General features: G+C 42.7%; 1 protein-coding gene across 2 annotated transcripts; it reads right to left on the bottom strand.

The window, feature by feature from the left end:
• Positions 1-1,374: 1,374 nt before the first annotated feature.
• On the bottom strand, positions 1,375-23,827 carry Cdc25a (cell division cycle 25A). Of its 2 annotated transcripts, XM_015489325.2 has the most exons (15): positions 23,191-23,826; positions 22,188-22,264; positions 20,043-20,085; positions 19,294-19,330; positions 18,556-18,657; positions 16,684-16,803; positions 13,411-13,545; positions 12,501-12,575; positions 11,396-11,575; positions 9,822-9,920; positions 7,985-8,047; positions 7,793-7,891; positions 6,693-6,823; positions 3,541-3,652; positions 1,375-3,280 (listed from the first exon to the last, which is right to left on the bottom strand). In XM_015489325.2, exons 1-15 carry the CDS (start codon positions 23,358-23,360, stop codon positions 3,140-3,142), a joined length of 1,584 nt encoding a protein of 527 aa, XP_015344811.1. In that variant the 5' UTR covers positions 23,361-23,826; the 3' UTR covers positions 1,375-3,139. The 2 variants fall into 2 exon arrangements, with proteins under 2 accessions (XP_015344811.1, XP_015344812.1); XM_015489326.2 differs by lacking the exon at positions 16,684-16,803 and having other exon boundaries at positions 23,191-23,827.
• Positions 23,828-24,164: the final 337 nt, after the last annotated feature.

The following is a 24,164-nucleotide window of genomic DNA, read 5'->3' as shown; positions in this document are numbered from 1 at the left end:
TTTTTTTTTTTTTTTTTTTTTTTTTTTTTTTTTTTTTTTTTTTTTTCATATTGGGGAGTGAACCCAGGGCCTCAACACATTCTAAGTCAGCACTCTATCATGGAGCTACACCCCCCAGTCCTTTTTTCAAAGTAGGGAAGTAGGGTCTCTTTGTCTAGGGCAGGCCAGGTGGCACACACATGTAATCCCAAAGGCTCAAGAGGCAGGATTACAATTTTTTGGTATGGGGGTACTAGGGATTGAACTCAGGGGCACTTGACCACTGAGCCACGTCTCCAGCCCTATTTTGTATTTTATTTAGAGACAGGGTCTCACCAAATTGCTTAGCACCTCGGTTTTACTGAGACAGACTGGCTTTGAACTCATAATCCTCCTGCCTCAGACTCCTAAACCACTGGGATTACAGGCGTGCACCACCAATATTACAAATTTGGAGGCTAGCCTGAAAAACTTAGTGAGATTTTGTCTCAAAAACAAATGTCTGGGGTTGTGGCTCAGTGAAAAAGCACCCCTGGGTTCATTTCTTTCTTTCTTTTTTTTTTTAGAGAGAGAGAGAGAGAATTTTAATATTTATTTTTTAGTTTTCGGCGGACACAACATCTTTGTTTTTGTATGTGGTGCTGAGGATCGAACCCGGGCCACACGCATGCCAGGCGAGCGCGCTACTGCTTGAGCCACATCCCCAGCACCTGGGTTCATTTCTTAGTACCAAAAGAAAAAAAAGGCTACAGTATGCTTAAACTTGTGGCCCTCCAGCCTCTGCTTTCTGAGTAGCTAGGATTGCAGGTGTGTACCACTATTCCAGTCCTCTACCAAGTTTATATATATATATATATATTAAATATTTGTACTGGGATTTAACACAGTGGTGCTTAACCACCATGCCACATCCCCAGCCCTTTTAATGTCTTATTTAGTGATAGGGTCTTGCTAAATTGCCAAAGCTGGCCTCTAAATTTTTTTAAATATATATATTTTTTAATTATAGGTGGTCACAATATTTTATTTTTATGTGGTGCTGTGCTGAGGATCAAACCGGGTGCCTCTACCAATGGTAGGTGAGCGCTCTACCTCTGAGCCACAGCCCCAGCCCTGGCCTCAAATTTGAGATCCTCTTACTCCAGCTTCCCCAGTTGCTGGAATTTCACCACTTGCAAATTAATATACCCATTTCACCTTGACAACATGAACCACATTTGTTTTTGGTCTCAGGATACTAAGTAGAGACTGTTCCAGTCAATTCTGAAGTTGGGCTGTTATCAGAGCCTTTGTTTTCAGGAAATGTAGCTGCTCCACACACTGGTATTAAAGTGTAGTCCCAGAAATACATGGGGAAATGATCCCTTTTAAATCCATCAATAACAAGGCAGAGAGTAAGGGTTCAAGATCACTTTATTTTTAGAGCCTGCACCAGTTGGTTAACAATACTAGGTAAGCTGGTACAATCTGAAAGCCATCCCCCCTTAAGGCATTCAACCAACAGAACACCTACAAACAAGATCAGAGACCAACTGGGATGTATCTTGACATGTAAGGGAAGAGGCCTTCCCCCATTCCCCTCCTCCCCACATATTTTCCAACAAGATTGTTTTATATCCAAATGCAACTCAAACCCAAAACAGCAACTAGTCATCTCCAATATCACTGATTCCCTCCCCACCCCCAGAATAGGAAGCAGAGGTAAGAGGGGAGACTGACTCTTTTTGTAGGAGAATCCTGGCTATACCCCAATGGAATGATGGTAAGGAGGCTGGTGCTGGAGGGTAGGGATGAGCAGGCACCAAACAGGCCTGTGTAGAATTAAGGCAGCCCCAAGGCTCCTTGGATGGGAGGTATTCTCTTGAGAAGACCAACACTTCCATGGGGCTAGATAAGGACTAACTGGTGATGATTCATCATTCCCTGTCCCTTGAATTAAAACATGATAAACCCAGAAAGTTTTACCTTCAAAATCCACCAAGCTCCCTCCTGAGAACCATTTTATACAGTTATCTGTATGCCAGGAACCACTCCTTCCTCCTAACACCCAGGGGCTCTTGCCCCCTCCCTGGGGTGGCCCATCCAACACTGATTTGATACTCCTTGGTTCATAAAATGACTTTTTTTTTTTTAAATTAAAAGTTACCAGAGAGTATCAGAGTAATAATAGGACACTTAATGGATATGTCCCTTCCCCATCCTATGGAGCCCACCCATCCCCACCCTTTACCCTGGATACCTACACTAAGACATTCCAACACAGGCCTGGGGGTGGCCCAATGGAAGCTGCCTGAAGTGCTTTCCGGACTGACTCCTACACCAGTCAACATCACAGGGAACTGGGGTGAGGAAGAGCAGGAAAACACCTCCCCCGCATATAGATTATAATGCTCAGAGGCAGGTCTGGGAGGTTTAGCTTATATCTTGTAGCCAAGCCTGAGTCCAGTGCCCACTCCCACCAGTATCTCAGTCCTTGACTTAATAGCAGCGGCCCCAGTATGCAGTGCCTCCTGGGGGTGATGAGCTCCTAGCTCTGTTGTCCCACAACTCAATAGGTTTACCTTTTCTTACCCTTCCCTTCCTTTTTTTTTTTTTTTAATTAAAAGCTGAGGTAGTCCCTGGGATGATAAAACCCTACCTAGAATGGCAGTATTTCGACTTAATGAAATAGTAAAATAAAAGTCTCCAGGAGTTAAAAAAAAAAAAATTGATGAAGCTGAATAAATTAAGATACGGGTTATCCCATAAAGATCTTTCCTTCCCAGGCTGTCTTTGGTATTTGGCCAGCAGCATTTCTGTTTGTGTTACTTCTTCTTTCCCCTCCTCCACCCATCCCCTCATCAGAGAAGCCCAGAACTCAATAAGGCCCCAGTTGCTTCATCCATTTGTAGGGAAAACAACTTGAAGAGGAGATAGGACTGCACTATGGCACAGCCTTGGCAGACAGTCCTGATGAGGAAAGAGAACATCTTATAGGGATAGAAGAGGTGCAGCCTCTTCTGGGCTCCAACCTGGGAGTGTGGGAGGTAGGTTTCAGGCACGATGTCCCAGGCTTTCTCTCCAAATGTCACACAGCTGGCCCCTTTGCTCAAGTTTCTTTGCAGCAAATAGATGAAAGGGGGAGGGAGGCCCAGGCTGCTGCTTTCTGGTGCCAAAACTTTCAGAGCTTCTTCAGACGACTATACATCTCCCGTTTACTCTTTTCTCCTGCCCAGGTCCGGCTCTTGGTGCGGAACTTCTTTAAGTCTTCTTTAAAATCCTCATGGTGCATGGGTCGGTAGCTGGGGGGCTCACAGTAAGACTAAGGGGACAGGAGGGGACAGGAGAGGATGAAGTTAGGGAACACTTGCCCCACACTCATATCTGGCTCCATCCCTGCCCAGAGCTATGAGCTTGGAATAGCAACGGAGATGCTGGTAGTGCGTTCTACAGGAGCCCTCTGTGCAGGGCAGATACCCAACTTATTCTCAGGCCCCTGGCAAGACACAGTGATGACCACCAGACAGACCCACTGGTCCAAAATGGGGGTGGGAAACAGGCCCTCCAGAAAGCCCATCTTACCTGGCATTTCAGGAAGAACTCCTTGTATCCCCCCTTCAGGACATAGAGCTCAGGGTAGTGGAGTTTGGGGTATTCATTACCAAGCCGATCTCTCTCTCTCACATACCGGCACCTAGTAAAAGGAAAAAAAGGATCAATGCAAGGTTATCCCTACTAATATAGAAAAACAGAAGACAATGCAATAAAAAGCAGTTATACTTATCTTCCCAGCCTTATTCATTTATTCCTAAGATAAAATGTTATCTAGTTAACCAGTACCAAACTATAAGTTCCTGACCACGTGAGCACGTACAGTTAGTACTGGTAGATGGTCTCTTCCCCAAGCCTCTTTTCTCCAAACATTCCTAGTATCTGACCCTGCCCAGCATCTCCATGGACACTATGTGTGGCACTGGCTTCTGAGCCAGCTTGCACAACATGCTCCTTGACCAGTCTCCTTCATTCATCTATTCTCTTAGTGGGATTCTCTGTACCCATGCCTTTTGAATAGGTTAGGCCTACACCAGCCACGGGGCATCTTCTTGCATCCAATGCTTTGAGTGAACACTGAATGCTTTTCTCCTACTAACCTCATCTGGCTGGTAGTTCTTTACTGCCCCCCACCACCCGCAGGAAGCTGCAGTCCTTATAGCATCCTGCTTTTACCCTTATGTTAGCTCCCTCCCCACTCTGGCCCCCCTGCTGTTCTTCCAATCTGCCTGGGAGGTCCCATCTGGCCTTTTTTTTTTTTTAAAGGAGAGAGAGAGAATTTTTTAATATTTATTTTTTAGTTTTCGGCAGACACAACATCTTTCTTTGTATGTGGTGCTGAGGATCAAACCCGGGCTGCACGCATGCCAGGCGAGCGCGCTACCGCTTGAGCCACATCCCCAGCCCCCCCCCAATCTGGCGTTAATTTTCTCTGAAGCACCTTCTAACATAATACACAATTTATATATTTGTTAGATTGTCTCCCTTTTGTCTACTTGGAAATGAACTTAAGTCTTGCTCAAATATCACCTTTTTGTCGTTTAGTATTATTTTTATTATTATTATTTGGTACTGGGAATTAACCAGGGGAGCTTTACCGCTGAGTTACATTCCCAGCCCTTTTAAACTGGGATTACAGATGTGCACAACTATGCCTGGCTGATTTTGTATTAATGAAGGGCAAAGGGATAGCGATGTGGATTAGTGCTTGTCAAGAAGGTACAAGGTCCTACTGAGCCTAGTAATCCTGGCAACTCAGGAGGCAAAGGCAAGAGTATTACAAGTCCAAGACTAGCCTGGGCAACTTATTTTCTCAAAATAAAAAAGGAAAAAAAAAATTAAAAGAGCTTGGGATGTGGCTCAGTGGTAGAGCACTAGCCCAGCATGTGTGAAGCCCTAGGTTCAATCTCTAGTACTGCAAAAACAAAAACCAAATAAACAAAAACAAAACAGAAAAAGGATTGGGGATGTAGCTCAGTGGCAGAGTTCCCTGTATTCAATCCCTAGTATTTTTTTTTCCTTTGGGGGGTGGGGACTGACAAAACAAAAAAACCAAAACAAAGTCCTTATCCTTAGGAGACAGATGCCTGAAAGACCTGGGGAAATGGCCATGTGTGTCAAGTTCCTATTGTGCATATTAGGAATATATGCACTCAAATTTGGTAAATATTAGCAACTGATGAAATCAGGTGAAGTCTATGCAACTACAACCTTTGAGCTTTGAAAAGATTCAAAATAAACAGGGTGCCCATCTAGAGGTATTTATCAGTGGTAGAGCATTTGCCTAGCACGTGTGAAGTCCTGGGTTTGATCTCTAGCACTAAAGGGAGGAAAAAAACCAACAACCCAAAGTGGCATGAGAATGTGGCCCTATCAGAAGTTTATCCTGGGCTATTGTTGAAGCTGAACCCTCTGCTCTACCTCTCTCTAACCATATGTCCTTGTTTTCTTAGGACTTAACATGATCAACTTATTTCTCTCACCACTGTGACCTCCGCTGCAGCAGGGTCCTTGCTGATTTTGCTCACTGTTGTATCTTTACTATGTTATATTGGTGTTTTTTATTTTGAAACAGGGTCTCACTAAATTGCTGAGGCCAGCCTCAAACTTGTGATCCTTCTGCTTCTTCAGCCTCCTGAGTCACTGGAATTATAGGCATGAGTCACCACATCCCTGTTGCTGGGTTTTTATTGCCTCAGATGCCTGCCACATTCCAGGCTTCCAATCCTTTTTTATGCACTCCTATCATCAAATGTTTTAAAGCATTATATTGAATTTTTTAAAAAAAATATTTATTTTTGGGAACTGGGATTGTGGCTCAAAGGTAAAGTGCTTGCCTAATATGTGTCAAGCACTGGGTTTGATCCTCAGCACAACATAAAAGTAAAATAAAGATATTGAAAAAATAAAATAATTAAATATTTATTTTTTAGTTGTAATTGGACATAATACCTTTATTTATTTATGTTTATGTGGTGCTGAGGATTGAACCCGGGGCCTCGCACAAGCAAGGCGAGTGTCTACTGCTGAGCCACAACCCCAGCCCAATCATATTCTACTAAGTTGTACAGCAAGAACATCACACTTTCATGTTATCTGCATAAACAACAATCACTTGAAGGATGTCATGAGACCAGCAGCCCCACAGATAGAACTAAAGAGAGTAGGAGAGCTGGGTGTGTGTTGGAGTACACCTGAAATACCAGAAATATGGGAGGTTGAGGCAGGATCAAGCATCAGCAACTTAGAGACCTTGTCTCAAAAAATAAAAAGGGCTGGGGATGTGCCTCAAAGTTAAGCACCTCTGGGTTCAATCCTTGGTACTAAAGAGACAGTGAGGAAAATTGGAAGAGCCAGTATAGAGGACCAACAATAAGCCACTCAGGAAAAGAGGTTGGATTCATGGGAAATACTCCCTGGACAACACTAGCATCATTAACAGTGATGGACTGAAACAGTCTGAAAATCCTCTGCAACTGAAATTAGGTCAAGCCTATAAATTATACCCAAGGAGGCTGTTCACAAAAGGAAAAAAAAAAGGTCAATCGGCTGCTAAATAAGAAAGAATTTAGAAAAACAAAGGTTATATATAATCAAAATGGTTCAAGTGCAAGCCACACACCATGTCCCACAAAACCAACACGGGGCTTCTGTCCTGGAGCCTCATTCTGTGCAGTACTCACATGCGTGGGCCTCTCTCAGAAGAAAATTCACAATGGAATACAACGATGACACGTTTGCCATCTGTAGGTACAATGGGCTTCTTGAGTAAGTAGTCTTCAACTTCTTCTTCCATGTGCAAGTTCACTGCACCCTATAAAGGCACCAGATGCCATTAGCATCTGCATGTGTCATCTTGAAGTAATAGTTCTTGAGACCAGTTTGTGGTTTTACAAGTCTCTTGACACAACAGTATAGTAAACCACCTGGTCCTTATATCTTAATGGAGCTTCATAGGCCTATAGAATAGTAAGATACATGTAGACTGGAAATGGGTCACTCAAATTCTGTTATATGACTTCTAAGTATATATAAATTTGGAGACTTTCAAAAGCCATAATATAGTGGCAAACACTAATATCACCTTATCACTATTTTAGTTCCATTCTTCCTGGAAATGTGTCCCCACATGTCCCCCTACCAGGCAGCTTGAATGAACTAAAAACTCAGGAGGCCTGGTTCAGATACAGGGCAAGTTGGTTCTCCTAGTCAGAAGCCCAAGAGTGTTCATCATAGAACCCTGTAAGGTCCCCCTGAATGGCCTATACATCAAGGTGTACTACCTGAAAACTGCCTTAAGAGTGAGGGTATCAGGGACAAAATAGAGAGAGCATCTGCAGCTTAAGTGGTAGAGAGTGGAATAGTACATTCATTTGGTATATCAGGAGTCAAGTGCCTTTCACATACACTTTCTTTGTAGGCTGAGGCAAGAGGATTCAAGTGTAAAGCCAGCCTCATCAATTTAGCGAGACCCTAAGCAATTCAGCAAGACTCTGTCTCAAAATAAAAAACAAGCCAGGCACAGTGGTGCACGCCTATAATCCCAGTAGCTCAGGAGGCTAAGACAGGAAGATCATGAGTTCAAAGCCAGCCTCAGCAAAAGCAAGGTGCTAAGCAACTCAGTGGTGTATGTATGTATGTGTGTATAAAAGGCTGGGGATGTGGTGGCTCAGTTAAACATCCCTGGATTCAATCCCTGGCACCAAAAATTAATTAAAATCACAGATTTCGCCTATGGCTCCTTCTATGCTCTCTCGAGATAGCAGAATTCAAGAATTCATACCTTGATGTGGCCTCCCTCATATTCATATGGGTATCGGCAGTCAATGATAACAAACTCCTTAATGACGCTGGCAAACTTGCCATTTAGAACAGAGGCCATCTGTGGAGAGAAAGATTAGGAAATCAACTTTGCTGTCAGGAATAAGAAGATCTAAATATCCCACATGTGGCAGGTTCGAAAAAGATAACTTACAATTTCCGGAGAAATGTATTTTAAATCTTGATGCTTCCCAGACACTGTATGAAAAAGATAACCCTTAAAAAAGAAAAAGGAAAAAGAAAAAAGATATTTATCAAATCTGAAAGCCTTTAAATATTACATTTATATTGCGTCCTGGTAGAAGGCAGCTCTAATTGAACAATAAGTATAGGCTAAATATGTAATTATTCTTCCAGGCATTTCATTAACATTTTTTTAAAATTTATTTTTAGTTGTAGTTGGACACAATCTTTATGCTAAGTGAGTCACAATCCAAGCCCTCATTAACATCTTTTTTTAAAAAATATTTTTTTATTTTAGATGTTGATGGACCTTTATTTTACTCATTTATTTATATGCGATGCTGAGAATTGAACCCAGGGCCTCACACATGCAAGGCAAGTGCTTTTACCACTGAGCTATAACTCAGAAAATTAAATGTCTTGCATTTAATTTTCACACAAACCAATCCAGTGCATTATTCCAAAGTTCAGACCTTATCTGAGCAGTTTATCTAAGGGCACCCAACTGGTAGGCCAGATGTGAACAAGAAGCCTTAAGTAACTTCCATTTCCTCCTGCTTTTGTCAGGAACCCTCATTTTAACCAGAGTGAACAGCACAGAAACACAGGGAAAGGACTACTGCCTCACTGAACTGCTGAGCACCTGTGAGGCCTTGCATGGTGCAAGGGAACAGAAAAAATGTGACTCGGCCCTATCTCAAAAGGAAGACAAGTACATCAGATTATTCAGTTCAGCTGGCTGTAAGAACTCATCTACTCTCTTGGTCATGCACAGCCACAAGATAATTAACTCCAAGTTGAAGGCTCTACAAGTGAGGATACACCTGTCTTTGCTTATTCTTCCCTTCAGACTCCTTCCTGTTCCCTCAAAACCCATCTGGGCAAAATACCAACAGCCCAGGGCCATATCTCCCAATAACCTAGCTAAGACAAATCCCTTTTTTATTATTTATATAGCCTACTGCTTTCACCTCACTGACATTTACTTCAATCACGTGGTACATGTGTTAGGTCTCCAAACATATGCTAAGTTCTTTTAGGGAAGAAACTAGGAATCTATACCTAACACATTAAGCACTTCAATAAATATTAGATTAGCTAACTTAACGAATAAGAGATTGATCGGGCAATCCTCAAGTCAAATATGGTTAAACAAGTTGCTGCCAACATATTCCCTATGCCACCCTTGTATTTTGTTACAGCTTAAAGGCAGAGAACCCTCCCTCACAATGCTTCAGGTCTTTACCCTCAAAGGCCATGCTTCTTTGAGAAAAGAAGCAATTCAGTCTCAACCCATAACTGTCCCCCCTCCTCCTGATGGACCTGAGGTGCTATACCACTGACCTACATTCCCCACTCTTTTGAGATAGGGATCTTGCTAAATTGCCCAGGTCTGGAACTTGTAATCTCCTGCCTCAGCCTCTGGAGCAGATGGGATTACAGGCTTGTGCTACCACACACCTACTAACACTACTTTCTGAGATAACCTTATAACATGCATAGTTGTAGTGAGGCTATAAATTTATTTCTGCTCCTGATGCTATTTTTTAATGAGATACCCAGTTCCCAAAGAGTCTGATCTTTGAGTTGGAGTCAAGGTGACTTCCTATTTGAACCCACTGATCAGCACTCAGAGACCAACATGTACCTGATTATGAGAAACCAAGTTAATTTCCCTTGCTTATATATTTTAATGTCTCCTTGAAGGCACCCTAGGAACCACCTTGGAGAGGCAGAAAGGCTGGGTAAAATCCTAGGTATCCTCCACCCCTTTATCCCTCAGCCACAGCAGCTCTGCTTGTAATTACCTTGGAAAAATCTCCTATAAGGTCCCTTGGGTCATTGTCCAAAATGTTTTCAATGGTCCCTTTTGGGGAAGGTGCCAAGGATAAAGACTGGTGTAGAATCTGTAACAAATCAAAGGTAGAGAATGAAGCCAGGGTTCTGACTGGAACATTCACCTGGAGCATGATAAAGAGAAGACTTAAATTAAAAACTTTTACTGTTGCCCATTTCTATACCATTTGAAGGCTTCCTTTATTAGCACTATCAATAGAATTTGGGAACTTGTATTTCTTTTTCTTTTTTTAAATATTTTTTTTTAGTTGTAGTTGGACACAATATGTTTATTTAATTTTATGTGGTGCTGTGGATCGAACCCAGTGCCTCACACGTGCAAGGCAGGCACTCTACCAATGAGCTACAGCCCTAGCCCCAGGAACTTGTATTTCTTTCCCCACCTTCACTGGATATCAGAGGGAGCCTGCTAAACCAGCTTTATAGAGACCACAGCCTCATAACATAAAACTCAAAATATGTAGACGATAATTGAATCCTGACTTACAAAAACAATAGATGCCAACACTAGAAGCATATGTTGGAATTATCTAACAAGGATTGATTTTATTTGTTTTGGTTTTGGTACTAGGGATTGAACCCAGGGATGCTTTACCACTGAGCGTCATCCCTACCCCTTATTTTGAAACAGGGCCTTGTTAAATTGCTGAGACTGTCCTCAAACTTGTGATCCTCTTGCCTAGAGCCTCCCAAATGGCTGGAATAATAATTTGACAAGGATTTTAAAGCAGTCATCTTGAGCCAGGCTCAGTAATATACACCTGTAATTCCAGCAGCTTGGAAGGTTGACCACAAGTTCAATTGCCTCAGCAATTTAGCAAGGCCCAGTCTCTAAATTAAATATAAAAAGGGGCTGAGGATGTGCCTCAGCAGTTGAGCACCCCTGGGTTCAATCCCTAGTATGAAAGAGGGAGGGAGGAAGCAGTCATACAGTTAGTTATCTTAAAAATGCTTCAGTGACACATTCCTGTAATTGCTGGTACTTGGGAGGCTGAGCAGGAGAATCTCACAATTGAGGCAACTTGAACAATTTAGTGAGACCCTGTCTCAAAATGAAAACTAAAAAGGGCTATAGGGCCCAGGGTATAGCTCAGTGGTAGAGCATTTACCTCGCATGCACAAGACCCTGAGCTTGATCAAAGAGTGTGTGGGGTTGCGGTGCAGGGGAAGCCTCTGGGGCTGAGGCCATAGCTCAGTGATAGAGTGCTTGCCTAGCAAGTGTGAGGCACTGGGTTTGATCCTCAGCAGCACCACATAAAAATAAAAGTATTCTGTCCATCTACCAAAAAAAAAAAGCGCCTCTACAGATAATTAAAAATAATATAGACACACTTGATATAAATGAAAGCAAAACCAAAAACATATAGTCTGTCAGGTGTGTTGGTGCATGCGTCTAATCCCAGCTACTTGGGAGGCTGAAGCAAGAGAATTACAAGTTCCAAGAGCTGCCAAATAAAAATTTTAGAATTAAGAAATACTGTATCACTCTCCTAGGGAAAAAAAAAAAAGAACCTGTACAACTAACCTCCTGGGTCTTCTCTGGACTAGCTACCACTTCAGAATTGGTTCCAGTCATGCTCTTCCTCCGTTTTGTATTACCACGTGGAGATTCTTCTTGAGATCGTTCTGTTCTCTTCAACATTGACCGAGTGCGAGTGCTGGAGCTACACGGGGAAGGGGAGTCAAATGGCTTGCATCGATTGCCCTTAGAGAAAAAGAGACACATCCATCTTTCGTTAAAATCTGTTATCTTGAATGGCCCTTAAATCAACAGCTTCCTGTGATGGTAGAAAATTAATCCTGGCCTTGCATGGTGATGCACACCTGTAATACCAGCTACCTAAGAGGCAGGAACTGGAGGATTATGAGTTTGAGCCCGGTGTGAGCAATACAGCAAGATTCTATTACAAACCAAACCAAACCAACCCAGTGGCACACATTTATAATCCCAGTGACTCAGGTGGCTGAGGCAGGGGGATCTCAAGTTCAAGGCCAACCTCAGAAACTTAACAAGGCCTTAAGCAACTTGGTGAGACCCTGTCTCAAAATAAAAAGATGTAGCCCAGTGGAAAGCACCTTTGAATTAAATCACCAGAACAAAACAAAACCAACCCAAAATAAGGAAACAGACATTGTCGGATCATCTGGCCCCAGAAACTTGTAGGGCCTAGCACATGGACCTGGTATTAAAAGAATATGTATTCAGCTGACGCATGGTATGCATAGATTACTATACTATGCATACCATAGTATAATCCATAAATGGCCTTAAAGCTATAGTTCAGTTAGGTGTGGTGGCACAGGCCTGCAATCCCAGCAAGTCAGAAAGCTAAAGTCACAAATTTGAGGCCAGACTCGGCAACTAGTGACACTGTCTCAAAAAAGGACTGGTAATGTAGATTAGTGGTAAAGTACCCCTGGGTTCAATTCCCACCCCCACCCCACCCCCCAAAAGCAAATCTGCTACAGTTCTTTTTGGAATTACATGTCTTTACATGTTTTACAGTATAGTTCAGGTCACTGTCAGTTAAATGATCTAAGAAAACCTAGTACCTTATATTAAAGACTTGAGATAGCTAAAGTGGCCTAAATACTCAATATTCCCTCCAGACACATCAGAAAACACTTACAATATTTGTAGTTCTTCTCATGACAAGGGGAGCTGTCCAGAGGCTTGACATGCATGATGGGGTCTCCTCATCATTCTAAGAAAAGAGGAAAAGTGATTTTATTTTATTTTTTAGAGAGAAAGAGAGAGAATTTTTTAGTTTTCGGCAGACACAACATCTTTGTATGTGGTACTGAGGATCGAACCCGGTCCGCACGCATGCCAGGCGAACACGCTACCACTTGAGCCACATCCCCAGCCTGGAAAAGTGATTTTATTTATAAAAATTTTAATTGTAGATGGACACAGTACCTTTATTTTATTTATTTATTTGTTTGTTTTTATATGTTGCTGAGGATTAAACCCAGTGCCTCATACATGTGGGTGAGCACTCTGCCACTAAGCCATAACCCCACCCCAGGAAAAGTGATCTTAAATAGATCCAATAAAGATTAACCTTAGTTTAAATAGGAGGCTGAGGCATTACCTCCAGTTCAAGGCCACCCTGGGCAACTTGGGGGGATCCTGTCTTAAAATAAAAAGGCCTGGGCTAAGTAGCTCAGTGGCAAGAGTGCTTGCCCAGCATGTGCAAGTCCTTGGGTTCATTCCCCAGTCCTGCAAAACAAACCAACAAACAAAAACCAAATTAACTTGAGTAGAAACTTTTTTTTTTTGACACTGAGGATCAATTAATTAGATATCCAAACAAACTAAAAGTATCTCTGATGAGGACACTTGAGGAGGTCCTTTCAGCTTTATGCCACCACTTGGCAGCTAGTCCTAAACTGTCCTTAATTCATGTTTCTCACACATAGATTATTTAACTCCTTCAGGGGAAGGAAGACCATATGGATGTCTTCTCGGGGGTGGTTAGAATAGGTAGGAATTCAATCTCTCTCTCTTTCTCACACACAAACACACACAATTGGTACCTTCAGATTGTCTCCATCGAGAAGGTCCATGAAGCCATCATCTTCATCAGACAAAGTAGCTTTCACAGGTGATGAAGGCATAAAAAGAGGAACAAAATTCCCTGGCTCACTGGTCTCTTTTTCATTTGAGGAAAGCTAAAAGACAAAATTTATGGGTTATAAAATAAACAAGAGCTTGCTGTTTGGTTGAAGCAAGATTGCCAGTTTGATGTCAGCCTTGGCAACTTAGCAAGACCCTGTCTCAAAATAAGAGAGCTGAGGATGTATCTCAGTGGTAAACGGCTTGCCTAGCATGTGTAAGACCCTGGGTTGAGTTTCCAGTGTAGAGAAAAAATAAAGCAAACAATAAACAACACTAAAAAAAAAAAAAAAAAAAAAAAACCACTCACAAATCATAAATCTACATGCCAGAGAAAAAAGTTTATAAGATATGTTTTTTTCTAACAAGGCAATCCCAATGCTAAGTTTTTTTGTGGGTACCAGGGATTGAACCCAGGAGTATTTAACCACAGAATCACATCCTCAGTCCTTTTTATTTATTATTTTGAGATAGGGTCTCACTAAATTGCTGAGGCTGGCTTTGAACTTGAGATCCTCTTCCTTTAATCTCCCAAGCTGCTAGGATTACAGGAGTGTGCCACTGTGTCTGGCTCCAATGTTAAGTTCTAATACCCTCAAGAACCAAATCCCGGGCTGGGGATGTGGCTCAAGTGGTAGCGTGCTCGCCTGGCATGCGTGCGGCCTGGGTTCGATCCTCAGCACCACATACAAACAAAGATGTTGTGTCCGCCGAAAACTTAAAAAAAAATAAATAAATATTAAAATTCTCTCTCTCTCTTAAAAAAAAAAAAAAAAAAAGAATATTAAAAAAAAAGAACCAAATCCCCTTGGAGCATGAATGTGTTAGTTCTTTAATGGCCCTCCAATTTTCTGAGTGGTCCATCCTGCCTACAGCTAGCCTACTCTGGTTCTGACAGTACATTGTCCACTCCCAGTATAAATTAAGCTCTGGGCTATCTGTGGTCCTACCTAAGTATACACGAGCTTACCCTGGGCAAACTGGCAGTTTTTCAGCCAGCAGACCTCAGGGGTAGGCAAATTTATCATGGAATGGTACCTTCTGAAAGCTCACACTACTGTGAGGCAGGTTCTGGGATCCCTAGGTACAAAGATAATGTAGAAAAAATAGCCAAATCTCTTGACAAAACTGTGTTCTTTCCATACCAAGAAGCTATTATAAGGAAAACAGATGAAGGTGACTAAAAAGGAATACCCCTGACACAACCAAACCAATTAAACTAGCACTTGCTTTCTTTCAGTTTGCATCCTCAGCACTAATAATTAGGGACGTCCAAGTGACCACAGGGAATCCTGGTAGTTTGGTCCCTAGCACACACTAAAGATATTTAGCCTTTTTGTTGTTATCAGGGATTGAACTCTGGGGCACTTACTACTGAGCCACACCACCAGTCTTTTTTATTTTTTTGTTTTGAGACGGCCTCACTAAGTGCTCAGAGCCTCACTAAAAGTTGCTGAGTCTGGCTTTGAACTCACTTTCCTTTTGCCTGAGCCTCCTGAGCTGTTAGGATTACAGGTGTGTGCCATCATGCCTGGCTAAGATATTTAGTTTCTGACACCCATATCTCAGCGTTATTGTGTGCTTGGGAATGTGAGATTTTTGTCAAACCGTGGTTGATGAGCTATTTGTGTCCTTTGGCTAATCATCCAACCTAATAGTACATCCTAACCTGCCAAATGAGGTAATCCCAACTACTTTTCAAGCTTATGAAGATTCAAAACAAAAACATAAAAGAGTTCTTTGGGGGCTGGGATTGTGGCTCAGTGATAGAGTGCTCACCTAGCATGCATGAGACATTGGGTTTGATCCTCAACACCACATGAATGTAAAATAAAGATATTGTGTCCACCTAAAAAACAAAAAAACCCTAAAGACTACTTTGTGCAAATGCTAGACAGAGTCAATACTGGCCCCAAACCAGAACTTCAGGCCACAAACAACACCAGAAAACAAGTTCCCAGAAAAACCCAGAAACCTAATATGGTCACTTCGTTTAAATTGGGCCTCTTCAGTGTAGATTCTGTCAGCTGACCCAATTCAGGTCAACAATAGGAAACATTTTTTTTTTTTGGTGTGTGTAAAACTGGAGATTGATCCCAAGAACACTTAATCACTTAATCCTCAGCCCTTTATATTGATCTTGTTAAGTTGCCCAGAATGGTTTTGAATTTCTCATCTTCCAGCCTGTCTCCCAAATAGTTGGGACTACATGCATGTACTATTGCACTTGAGTCAACAGTAGGAAACTTTAGAATAAAGTCTCTACCTGGAAAATAAAAAGCCCTGAAATAAGTGGCCCCACAAACTGCTAAGCAATCTGTAGATGATGGGTTAACTGAACTCCTTTTTTTTTTTTTTTTAGAACAGGGGCTCACAAAATTGCCCAGGCTGGCCTTGAATTTGTGATCTTCCTGCCTCAGGTTCCTGAGTAGCAGGGATGACCATGCTTGGCAGCATAATAGTTTTTTTGTTTTGTTTTTTTTAATATTTTTTAATTTACATTTTAGTTTTCGGCAGACACAACATCTTTGTTTGTATGTGGTGCTGAGGATCGAACCTGGGCCGCACCCATGCCAGGGGAGCGCACTACCACTTGAGCCACATCCCCAGCCCCAGCATAATAGTTCTTAATATCTCAACTCGAAGCAGCCAAATACTTACTCCAAACAAAATCATTCTTTGGAAAATATCTTAGTACTTAGGAAGTATTAGGAAGTCTTATAAAAGAGCAAGTTTTAAGTAACATATAATCCAATCCTACCATACATACAGTAAGCATCTGGGATGCTACCTGATCAGTTTCCCAGAATTGGCAAGGACAAATATTTCTTGCACAAGCCCACTAACAAACCATCTCCCACTCTTACTTCTGCCAGTCTGTTCTCTAGCTACAGCAAAAATATTAAAAATGTTTGACAATCTGGTTAATAAAGACAAAGTCAAGGGTGCTTTTTTTCCTTTTAAATACTGGGGATTGAACCCAAGGGTGTTTCATCACTAAGCCACATTCCCAGCCCCTTTTAATCTGAAAGCTCAGTTGCTTAGTTGCTGAGGCTGGTTTTGAACTAGTGATCCTCCTGCCTCAGCCTCCCACGTCTCTGGAATTACAGGTGTGCATCACCATGCCCGGCAAGAGTACTTTTTAAATTCTCTCTTCCCCTCAGGAATTCCCCTGAGAAAGCCAGAGCACATACCATCCGAGCTGGGGCAGAGTTCTGCCTCTGTGCGAAGAGATCTTTACCCTCCTCAAGTCCATGAGAGTGCAGGCAGCCACGAGATGCAGGTCTTATTGGCTTCTTAAACTCAAAGGCTTCCTGCAAGACAGTATAGTGGAGACATCTTCTACTGTCTACAATATACAGCTCTAGGGCTCAGCTATAACTTGGGAAGCCAGGCAAGGGAGTGGGTACTGATCACTTTTGTAACTGACTCCAAAACAACACTGAATCTGTTTAAGAGTTCAGGGCTGTCAACAGCTAACTTCTAAAGTAGCATCTTGGGCTGGAAGTGAACTCAGTGATAAAACACTTGCCTAGCATGTATGAAACCCTGGGTTCAATTCCCAGCACCACAAAGCAAATAAAAAATTCAGCAGCATCTTTTTTATGTCCTACCTTATTTCCTAATATAGTATCTGCAAAGAATAAAAAAATACTACAAATGATAAGCTAAATCAAAAACTTTCTAAAATCTAAAGCAATGGCATTATAGTATAATTGCCTGTGAGCAGAAGTCAAACTTTTCACCTAGGATTTATATTTTCTACCTCTTCCTACCACTGAGACAATTTTTTTCCCTCTTAAAATTAGTACTGCATTCCAGCTGGATGCTGTAGTACCTGCCTGTAATCCCAGTAATTTGGGAGGCTGAGGCAGGAGGATTGCAAATTTGTGGCCAGCCTAGGCAATTTAGCCAGGCCTTAAACAACTTAGCAAGACTCTATCTCAAAAAAAAGCATGGGGATATACCTCAATGGTTAGATGCCTCTGGGTTCGATCTCCAGCATACCCCCACCCAATAAAGAAAAGAACTTATTATTAAGTGCTAAAAGAGGTAATAGTAATATCTCAGTTATCATCATTGATGACACAGAGCTAAATACTGTCTGTACATTAACTCATTTAACCAAATACATGATTCTCTCCCCTTTTACAGATAAGAAAACTAGGCCTTAAAGTTTAAATTGTATGACCAAGATACTGAAGCCAGGCAGGACAACTTAAGGAATCTCTTTAACTGCCACCTATACTGTCGTTCCTTTTAGAACAAACTCTAGGTAGGCAAATTCTATGAGAAGCCAGGTTTGGTGAACCAGGTGTCAGTAGTTTGAGCCTGGTAAAAAGCACTACACAGAAGAAGCAAGGCACTGCTCCAAGCACTCAAGGCAGGAACCCATTTTCATATTCTCCTTCATGATATATTCTAAGTGGATAAACAGAATTATGAGATTTCATGGAGGCAGTTGTTTTTATAATAAATCTGCAGGATCAATCAAATATGGAAATACAGTGAGAGAAGGCTGACAAAGAAAACCAGGCCAGGGTACAGCTGGGCTTTTGGATGAACAACAAGTTCACTTTCCAAGCCACTATTTCAGTTACTAGGATTCTCTAGAACTTGTTGACCCTCATCTTCTAAATAGTTATGAGCTTACAACTCACCCCAGGGTCAGGGCAAAGAAGGAAGGCCTGGGAAGACTGTTCCAGATAAACTATTTGTGGGTCTAATTACTCCCGAAGCTATCATCTGAGCAACATCTACAGCTTGCCAACTACCATTTTAAATTCTCCACATACATAATTTTATTTAATCCCTTCAATGGAACAAAAAGGTACTGCTACTATTATTTTATATAAAAAAACACAAAGAAGTCTTAAGAGAGGTTGCCAAGGTCACACAATTAGGAAGAAACAAGATTCAAGCCCACATTTCTCTGATTCCAAAGACTACACATGATTTTGAACAGGTTTATTTGCAGAAAATAGCCCCAGTCATTTCTCTTGCAAGCTGCTGACACTTGCAGGTTTCACCTCTATCCTGAGTTAGTACATTGATGCCACACTCACATTTTCCTTGTTTTCATCCTGGTCGATGAGCTGAAAGATGTCATGCTCAAGAGAATCGGAATGGCTTCTTTTCAGAGCTGGGCTACATCCCAAGAACTTCAGCTATTGAAGTTTAAAAAAAAAAAAAAGAGGAATAGAGTATGTAAAGAAATATTCAATGGAAAATTCATTTTTTTAAAAAAATCTTTTTCTTTAGTTGTAGATAGACACAGTACATTTTACTTTATTTTTATATGGTGCTAAAGATCGAACCCAGTGTCTCACACATGCCAGCTGAGCGCTCTACCACTGAGTCACAACCCCAGCCCAAAAATTCAGTTCTTAGTGTGGTGGCACATACATGCCTATAATCCCACTGGCTGGGGAGGCTAAGACAGGAAGTTCATAGCCAGCCTCAGCAAAAAGCAAAGAACTAAGCAACTCAGTGAGACCCTGTCTCTAAATACAAAATAAGGCTGGGAATGTGGCTCAGTGATTGAGTGCCCTTGAGTTCAATACCCAGTAATGTGCCCCCCCACCACAAAATTTTCCATAAAAAGAACCCTTCCTGGTTTTATAAAACCAGAAGACAAAGTTCTCAAGAGGCTGCCATTGCTGAAATTGCTCTAGGCAATGTCTTGAGTTCTTATGAGATTACAGAAAAGCAGTATTCACTTCCTAAATTGAAGTCTCCTATCAAAGTCAAGCTGGAAGCTAGGGGATAGGTAACAGGTTTTAGTCTGAAATAATGGAACTTACAGGTAGGGAATTTATTCTCCTCATGGGATTTTCAAGGCTGAAATGAAATCAGAAGGTAAAGATGAGAATTAAGCAAGGAAAGTGGTATTCATAATAGCAGATTTTAGCCTTTACTTTGAGGAGGGGGTTGACACTGATTTTAGCCTATACTTTGCAGAGGGGGTTGACCAAACAGACTCCCATTTTAAGCAAAAGATAAGAAAAGTCCTGAAGCTTTCTTGCTCCTTAGAATCTTAGAGCTTCCCAAAATACTTGTAGCCTTGTAGGTAAAAAACAAAAACTTGGACTTCTCTTAAAATATTCATTGTCTTAAGGCTTTAATGCCAGAGGGAAGAGCAAGTGAGACCCAAACAGAACACCTAAATTACAGCTAAAATAATGGAGGGCAAATTCAGAAAACTGCTGACACAAATTCCTCATTTTCAAGATACCAGATTATTTCTAAGATCCAGGTGTCTCACTAGGAACAGCTAACCCTAGGGCTCTTGTCTAGAGTATAAAAAACTTCATTAATTTTAACCCCCTAGGCCAGGTGTGGTGGTGCTTGGGAGGCTGAAACAGGAGGATTGCAAATTTGAGGCCAGCCTCAACAACTCTGCAAAGCCATTCTCAACTCAGTAAGACCTTGTCTCAAAATAAAAAATAAAATGTGCCAGAGATGTGGCTCAGTAGCTAAGCACCCCTAGATCCAATCCCTGGTTTAAAAAAAAGAAAGAAAGGAAAAAGAACATTGAACACTGAATACATACTTTTCTTTACTGTCTAATGGCCCAGGAGAATCTAGACAGAAACCTGTGAGAAATAAAAAAATTTTTTTCAGGAAACAATGCACAAAACACTATTTTGTTGTTAAAATAAATATACAACATTTAGTATATTCACTAACCCTCTTCTCCTACTTGTGAATACTCCTGAGAGGAATAAGACCCCCAAGGAGAGAGATGGTCAAGGTGGCACAGGCCTATAATCTCACTACTCAGGAGGCTGAGGCAGGATGATGGCTAATTCAAGACAAGCCTGGGCAACTTTGTGAGACCCTGTCTTAAAGTACAAAGAGGGTATACTTCTGGATTCAATCCCTAGGATAGGGAACTGTGATTTTGGTTATTCAGATGGAGGTGACCCACACAATCTTTTGTGAGTTCCAACCAAGGAAAGGATAAAACTTTTCTGGATTAATTATTATTCAAGCATTTTTGTGTGGTCAACTCATATGCCTATTTTGGGTATGAAAAATACAATCATTTTTCATAACATCTAAGGCCAAGTATTTGTTGCCTTTAACAAAATGATACTAAGGTCTCCATATCAAAGGCAAGTGGGGAACACACACTGCTTAGCATTATTTATATGTCAGCACATGTATTATTGCTCCTGATATTCTTGCTTGCCTCAAGGCCACAAATAAGAATCCTATCCTGGGTTGGGACTCAGTGGTAGAGCACTTACCTACATGTGTGAGGCATGGGGCTTGATTCTCAGTACTATAAATGGTCTCACTAAGTTGCACAGGTTGGTCTCAAATTTGTGATCCTCCTGTCTCAGTCTTCCAGGTTGCTGGGATTACAGGTATGCACCACTGCACCCTGCCTATCTCCAGTTCTTAAGAAGCCTGTACAGTTTACATTTTAATAGATTTCCTCTTGTGGTTCCCTAACTGGAAAAATCCACACCCCAAATACTCTTATCAGTATAATAATATTAACATTATAACTCTTATAGGTATAATCATGCAGAAACATGTATTTATGAAGTAGAACAATATGCACTGGCACATTTCCTCAAGGCAGGATTTCTGGAATGATTCCATTATACTTAACTATTTGACCCTTGTTTTTGTCTTCAATTTTTTATTGGTACATTATAATTATACATAACAATGGGATTCATTGTGACATATTCAATTATGCATAAAACAATTTGGTCAATTTCATTCCTCAGTAATTTCCTTTCCACTTCCTCTCCCTGTTCCCTTAATCTACTGATCTCCCTATTTTCCTGAAATGCCCCCCTTTCCTTTTTTCTCTAGCTCTCACATGAGAAAATATACAACCCTTGACTTTCTGAGTCTGGCTCTTATTTCTCTTAACACAATCCTCCATTTTCTATAAATGACATCATTTATGGTTCTTTATGGCTGAATAAACTCTGTGTGGCTGTCTCTCTTTGGAAATAGCTCACCTTCTCTTTGTGTATTTCTTGTATTACTCCAAATGAGTCTCTACTGAGAATGCCCGTATTCTTCTTGAATATGTATCTACTTTTCTAAATAAACCTGTCTATGCCTTTGAAGGGAAAAACCCCAATGTGTATATATACATTTTCTTTATCCATTCATCTACTGATGGCTTCCTAGGCTGGTTCTATAGGTCACTTTAAATTGTGCTGCTATAATTCTTTAAGATATACCAAGGAATGATATAGCTGAGTCATATGGTAGTTCCATTCCATTCCTAGTACTTTGAAGAAACTCCACACTGATTTCCATAATGGTCATACTAATTAATAATCCCATATTAATTGTTCCCTTTTCTTCACATCCTTACCAGCATTTATTATTTACATTCTTGAGAACTGCCATCCTGACCCTTTATTTTAAAAGGTTTTCTGAATGCCACTTATAGTCGGTATAGTGAATTTTACTCTACTCATCCTTCAGGAGTGAACATACATCACTCCCTTGAAGATACCAGACACTAGTTTCTCTTAACAAACTGCCTCTTTAAGGCTTCTTTATGGTTCTGAAGTGTTTGTCACCCAATGCCAAGACTTCTCTCTGTATTCACTTAACTTCTCACAAAAGTTCTGGGGTGAAAGGATATATTTCAGGAAATTCCCAACATTGCTCACCACACAGCAGACAAATCCTACATGTTTGGAAATCAAAAGCATACCTGAATCAGTTGATTCAGAAGAACCCATTCTCTGTAGACTGCTGTTATTTCTCACCTCCAGTGGCTGCTCATACTCACTGAAATCAAAAGAAATACTTCCAAATGAGTAATGCATAAGACATAATTAAAAGGTCACATAAAGGAAATGGGACATGAAGCAGCCAGGCTGCCTCCAACCATCATCACTTCTAAGCCAGGACTCAATCCCCTCTTTGCCACCCAGAATACCCAGGTAGCACTTGAGAAAAGAAAAGAGTGGACGCGCTTGGCTCTGGGACACATTGTAGGATGTACTGACTATGGTAAATGAACATTGGGATATTTTTCCAAATGAGTTTATAGTCGAGGTACTGTGCTAAAAGTAGGGACGAACAGGGCAGGAGTCCTTGCTTTTCACAGGTTGGGGAAACTAAGACCTAAGTAATTACAAAATGAGACGACCAAGATGTGAGAAAAGCAGCTTTGCCCGAAAACATTGTGGGATGCATTTTTTTCCCCTCGCTGTTAAGTTCACAGAACTTTCTAGTATGGAAAGTTTAGTTAAAAAGCCGGGCCTTAGAAAAGCAGAGGGGATGAACAGCAGGAACGTGTAGGAGCCAAGGGAGTGCCACGATCCCGCACAAATGTGGGGAAAGAAAATGCCACGTCTTTTTGTTGAGAAGGAACAAAGCTCGCAGGAAACCAAGACCCTGCGCAGCGGTTCAGGAAAGGGTGGAAGTGAGGCCGGAGGCCCAATTCTCCTCGTGGGGGAAGATCCCAAAGAGCTTCCTGGAACAGGAAATGGAGGGCTCGGAGCAATTCAAAGGGATGAGGTGGGAAGCCAGGCCCCCGGCGGGCTGCTGGGCAGGGGGCATCCCTGGCAGTCCGGCCCGCCTCTCCGCCAACATTCTGCCGGGGAGGTGCGCATGGCGGCCCCAGCCGGGCCCCGAGCTGAGCGCCGGGTCCGCAGGTCCCACCCTCCCCGCCCGGCCTCTCAGGGGCGCCGCTCGCCGGCCCGGCTCACCTTCCCAGTCCCTGCAGCTGGTCCATGGTGACCGTCAGATTGGTGACAGGAGACAGGCCATCCGCCGCCGGCGCGCCGAACAGCGCTTTCGAGACCGGCTGCGGCGCGGGCGGGGGACTGCAGGCGAAGAGCAGGCGACGGCGGTGCGGGGGCTCGGGGCCCAGCTCCATGGCGGCCCCCGGTCTCCTAGTGCTCCCGCTACGACTCCCTCCGCCTCGCCTGCCCGCCCGCCCTGCCGGCACCGGCCTCGGCCGCGCGCCCCGCGTCGGCGCCCGCGGGTCAAACACAAACACGACCTCGCGGTTCAGGGATGCGGCTGCCGCCGGCAAGTGGCGCGGACGGGCAGACGTCTGGACCCGGCAGGCGCCAGCCACAAGCACGGGTGCTTCCCTCACACCCCGCGAGGCCGGCGGGCGGGTGGGCGCCGGCAACCTGAAGATTAAATCCAAACAAACTCTTCGAGTCGAGAAGGGGGAGCGGGCAAGAGCCGCGAGACAACGGCCCGGGCCCACACTCTCTTCGCTCTTCTCTCACCCCCTTTGCCCAGTCCTGGGTCGTAGAGAACTACACGAATCAGTAGCTCCCTCCCGGGCTTTCGCAGCCGAGTGGCTTTCGCGGTAATAGCTGGCCACTGGGACCAACGATGCTCCGCCCCTTTCCTAGTTGGCGCCAAACAGAATCCACCAATCAGTAAGTATCTTATTTTCCTCACTCCTGAGTGGCAGCCAAGCTAGACCAATGAGGAGAAGAAGATAGCGCCTCGCGGGACTCCGCCCGGCCACCCGCTCTCAGAGGGGGTGGGGCTGAGCAGGTGGGTGGAGTCGAAGTTGGATGGGGCGCGAAGGTCAATGAAACTCCCAGCAGGACCTGCGAGATTCTGGCGGCGCCGGAGAGGCCCTCCTGCCCTGGTGCACGCCGGGAAGCGTAGTTCCTGTGCTCTCAAGGGGCAGCCTACCCGCGAACCACCCCCACCC

This window comes from Marmota marmota, unplaced genomic scaffold (assembly GCF_001458135.2).
Source record: "Marmota marmota marmota unplaced genomic scaffold, marMar, whole genome shotgun sequence".
NCBI lineage: Eukaryota > Metazoa > Chordata > Mammalia > Rodentia > Sciuridae > Marmota > Marmota marmota.
Note: the sequence above shows the minus strand (reverse complement) of the source record. Positions and strands in the feature narration are given on the sequence as shown.

Coding starts and splice junctions, on each gene's coding strand:
- Cdc25a (XM_015489325.2), bottom strand. CDS start 23,360: ATGGAGCTGGGCCCCGAGCCCCCGCACCGCCGTCGCCTGCTCTTCGCC. Junction 20,086..22,187: donor TTCTGAATCAACTGATTCAG/GTATGCTTTTGA, acceptor TATTTCTCACAG/GTTTCTGTCTAGATTCTCCT. Junction 7,892..7,984: donor AATACATTTCTCCGGAAATT/GTAAGTTATCTT, acceptor TTCTCTCCACAG/ATGGCCTCTGTTCTAAATGG.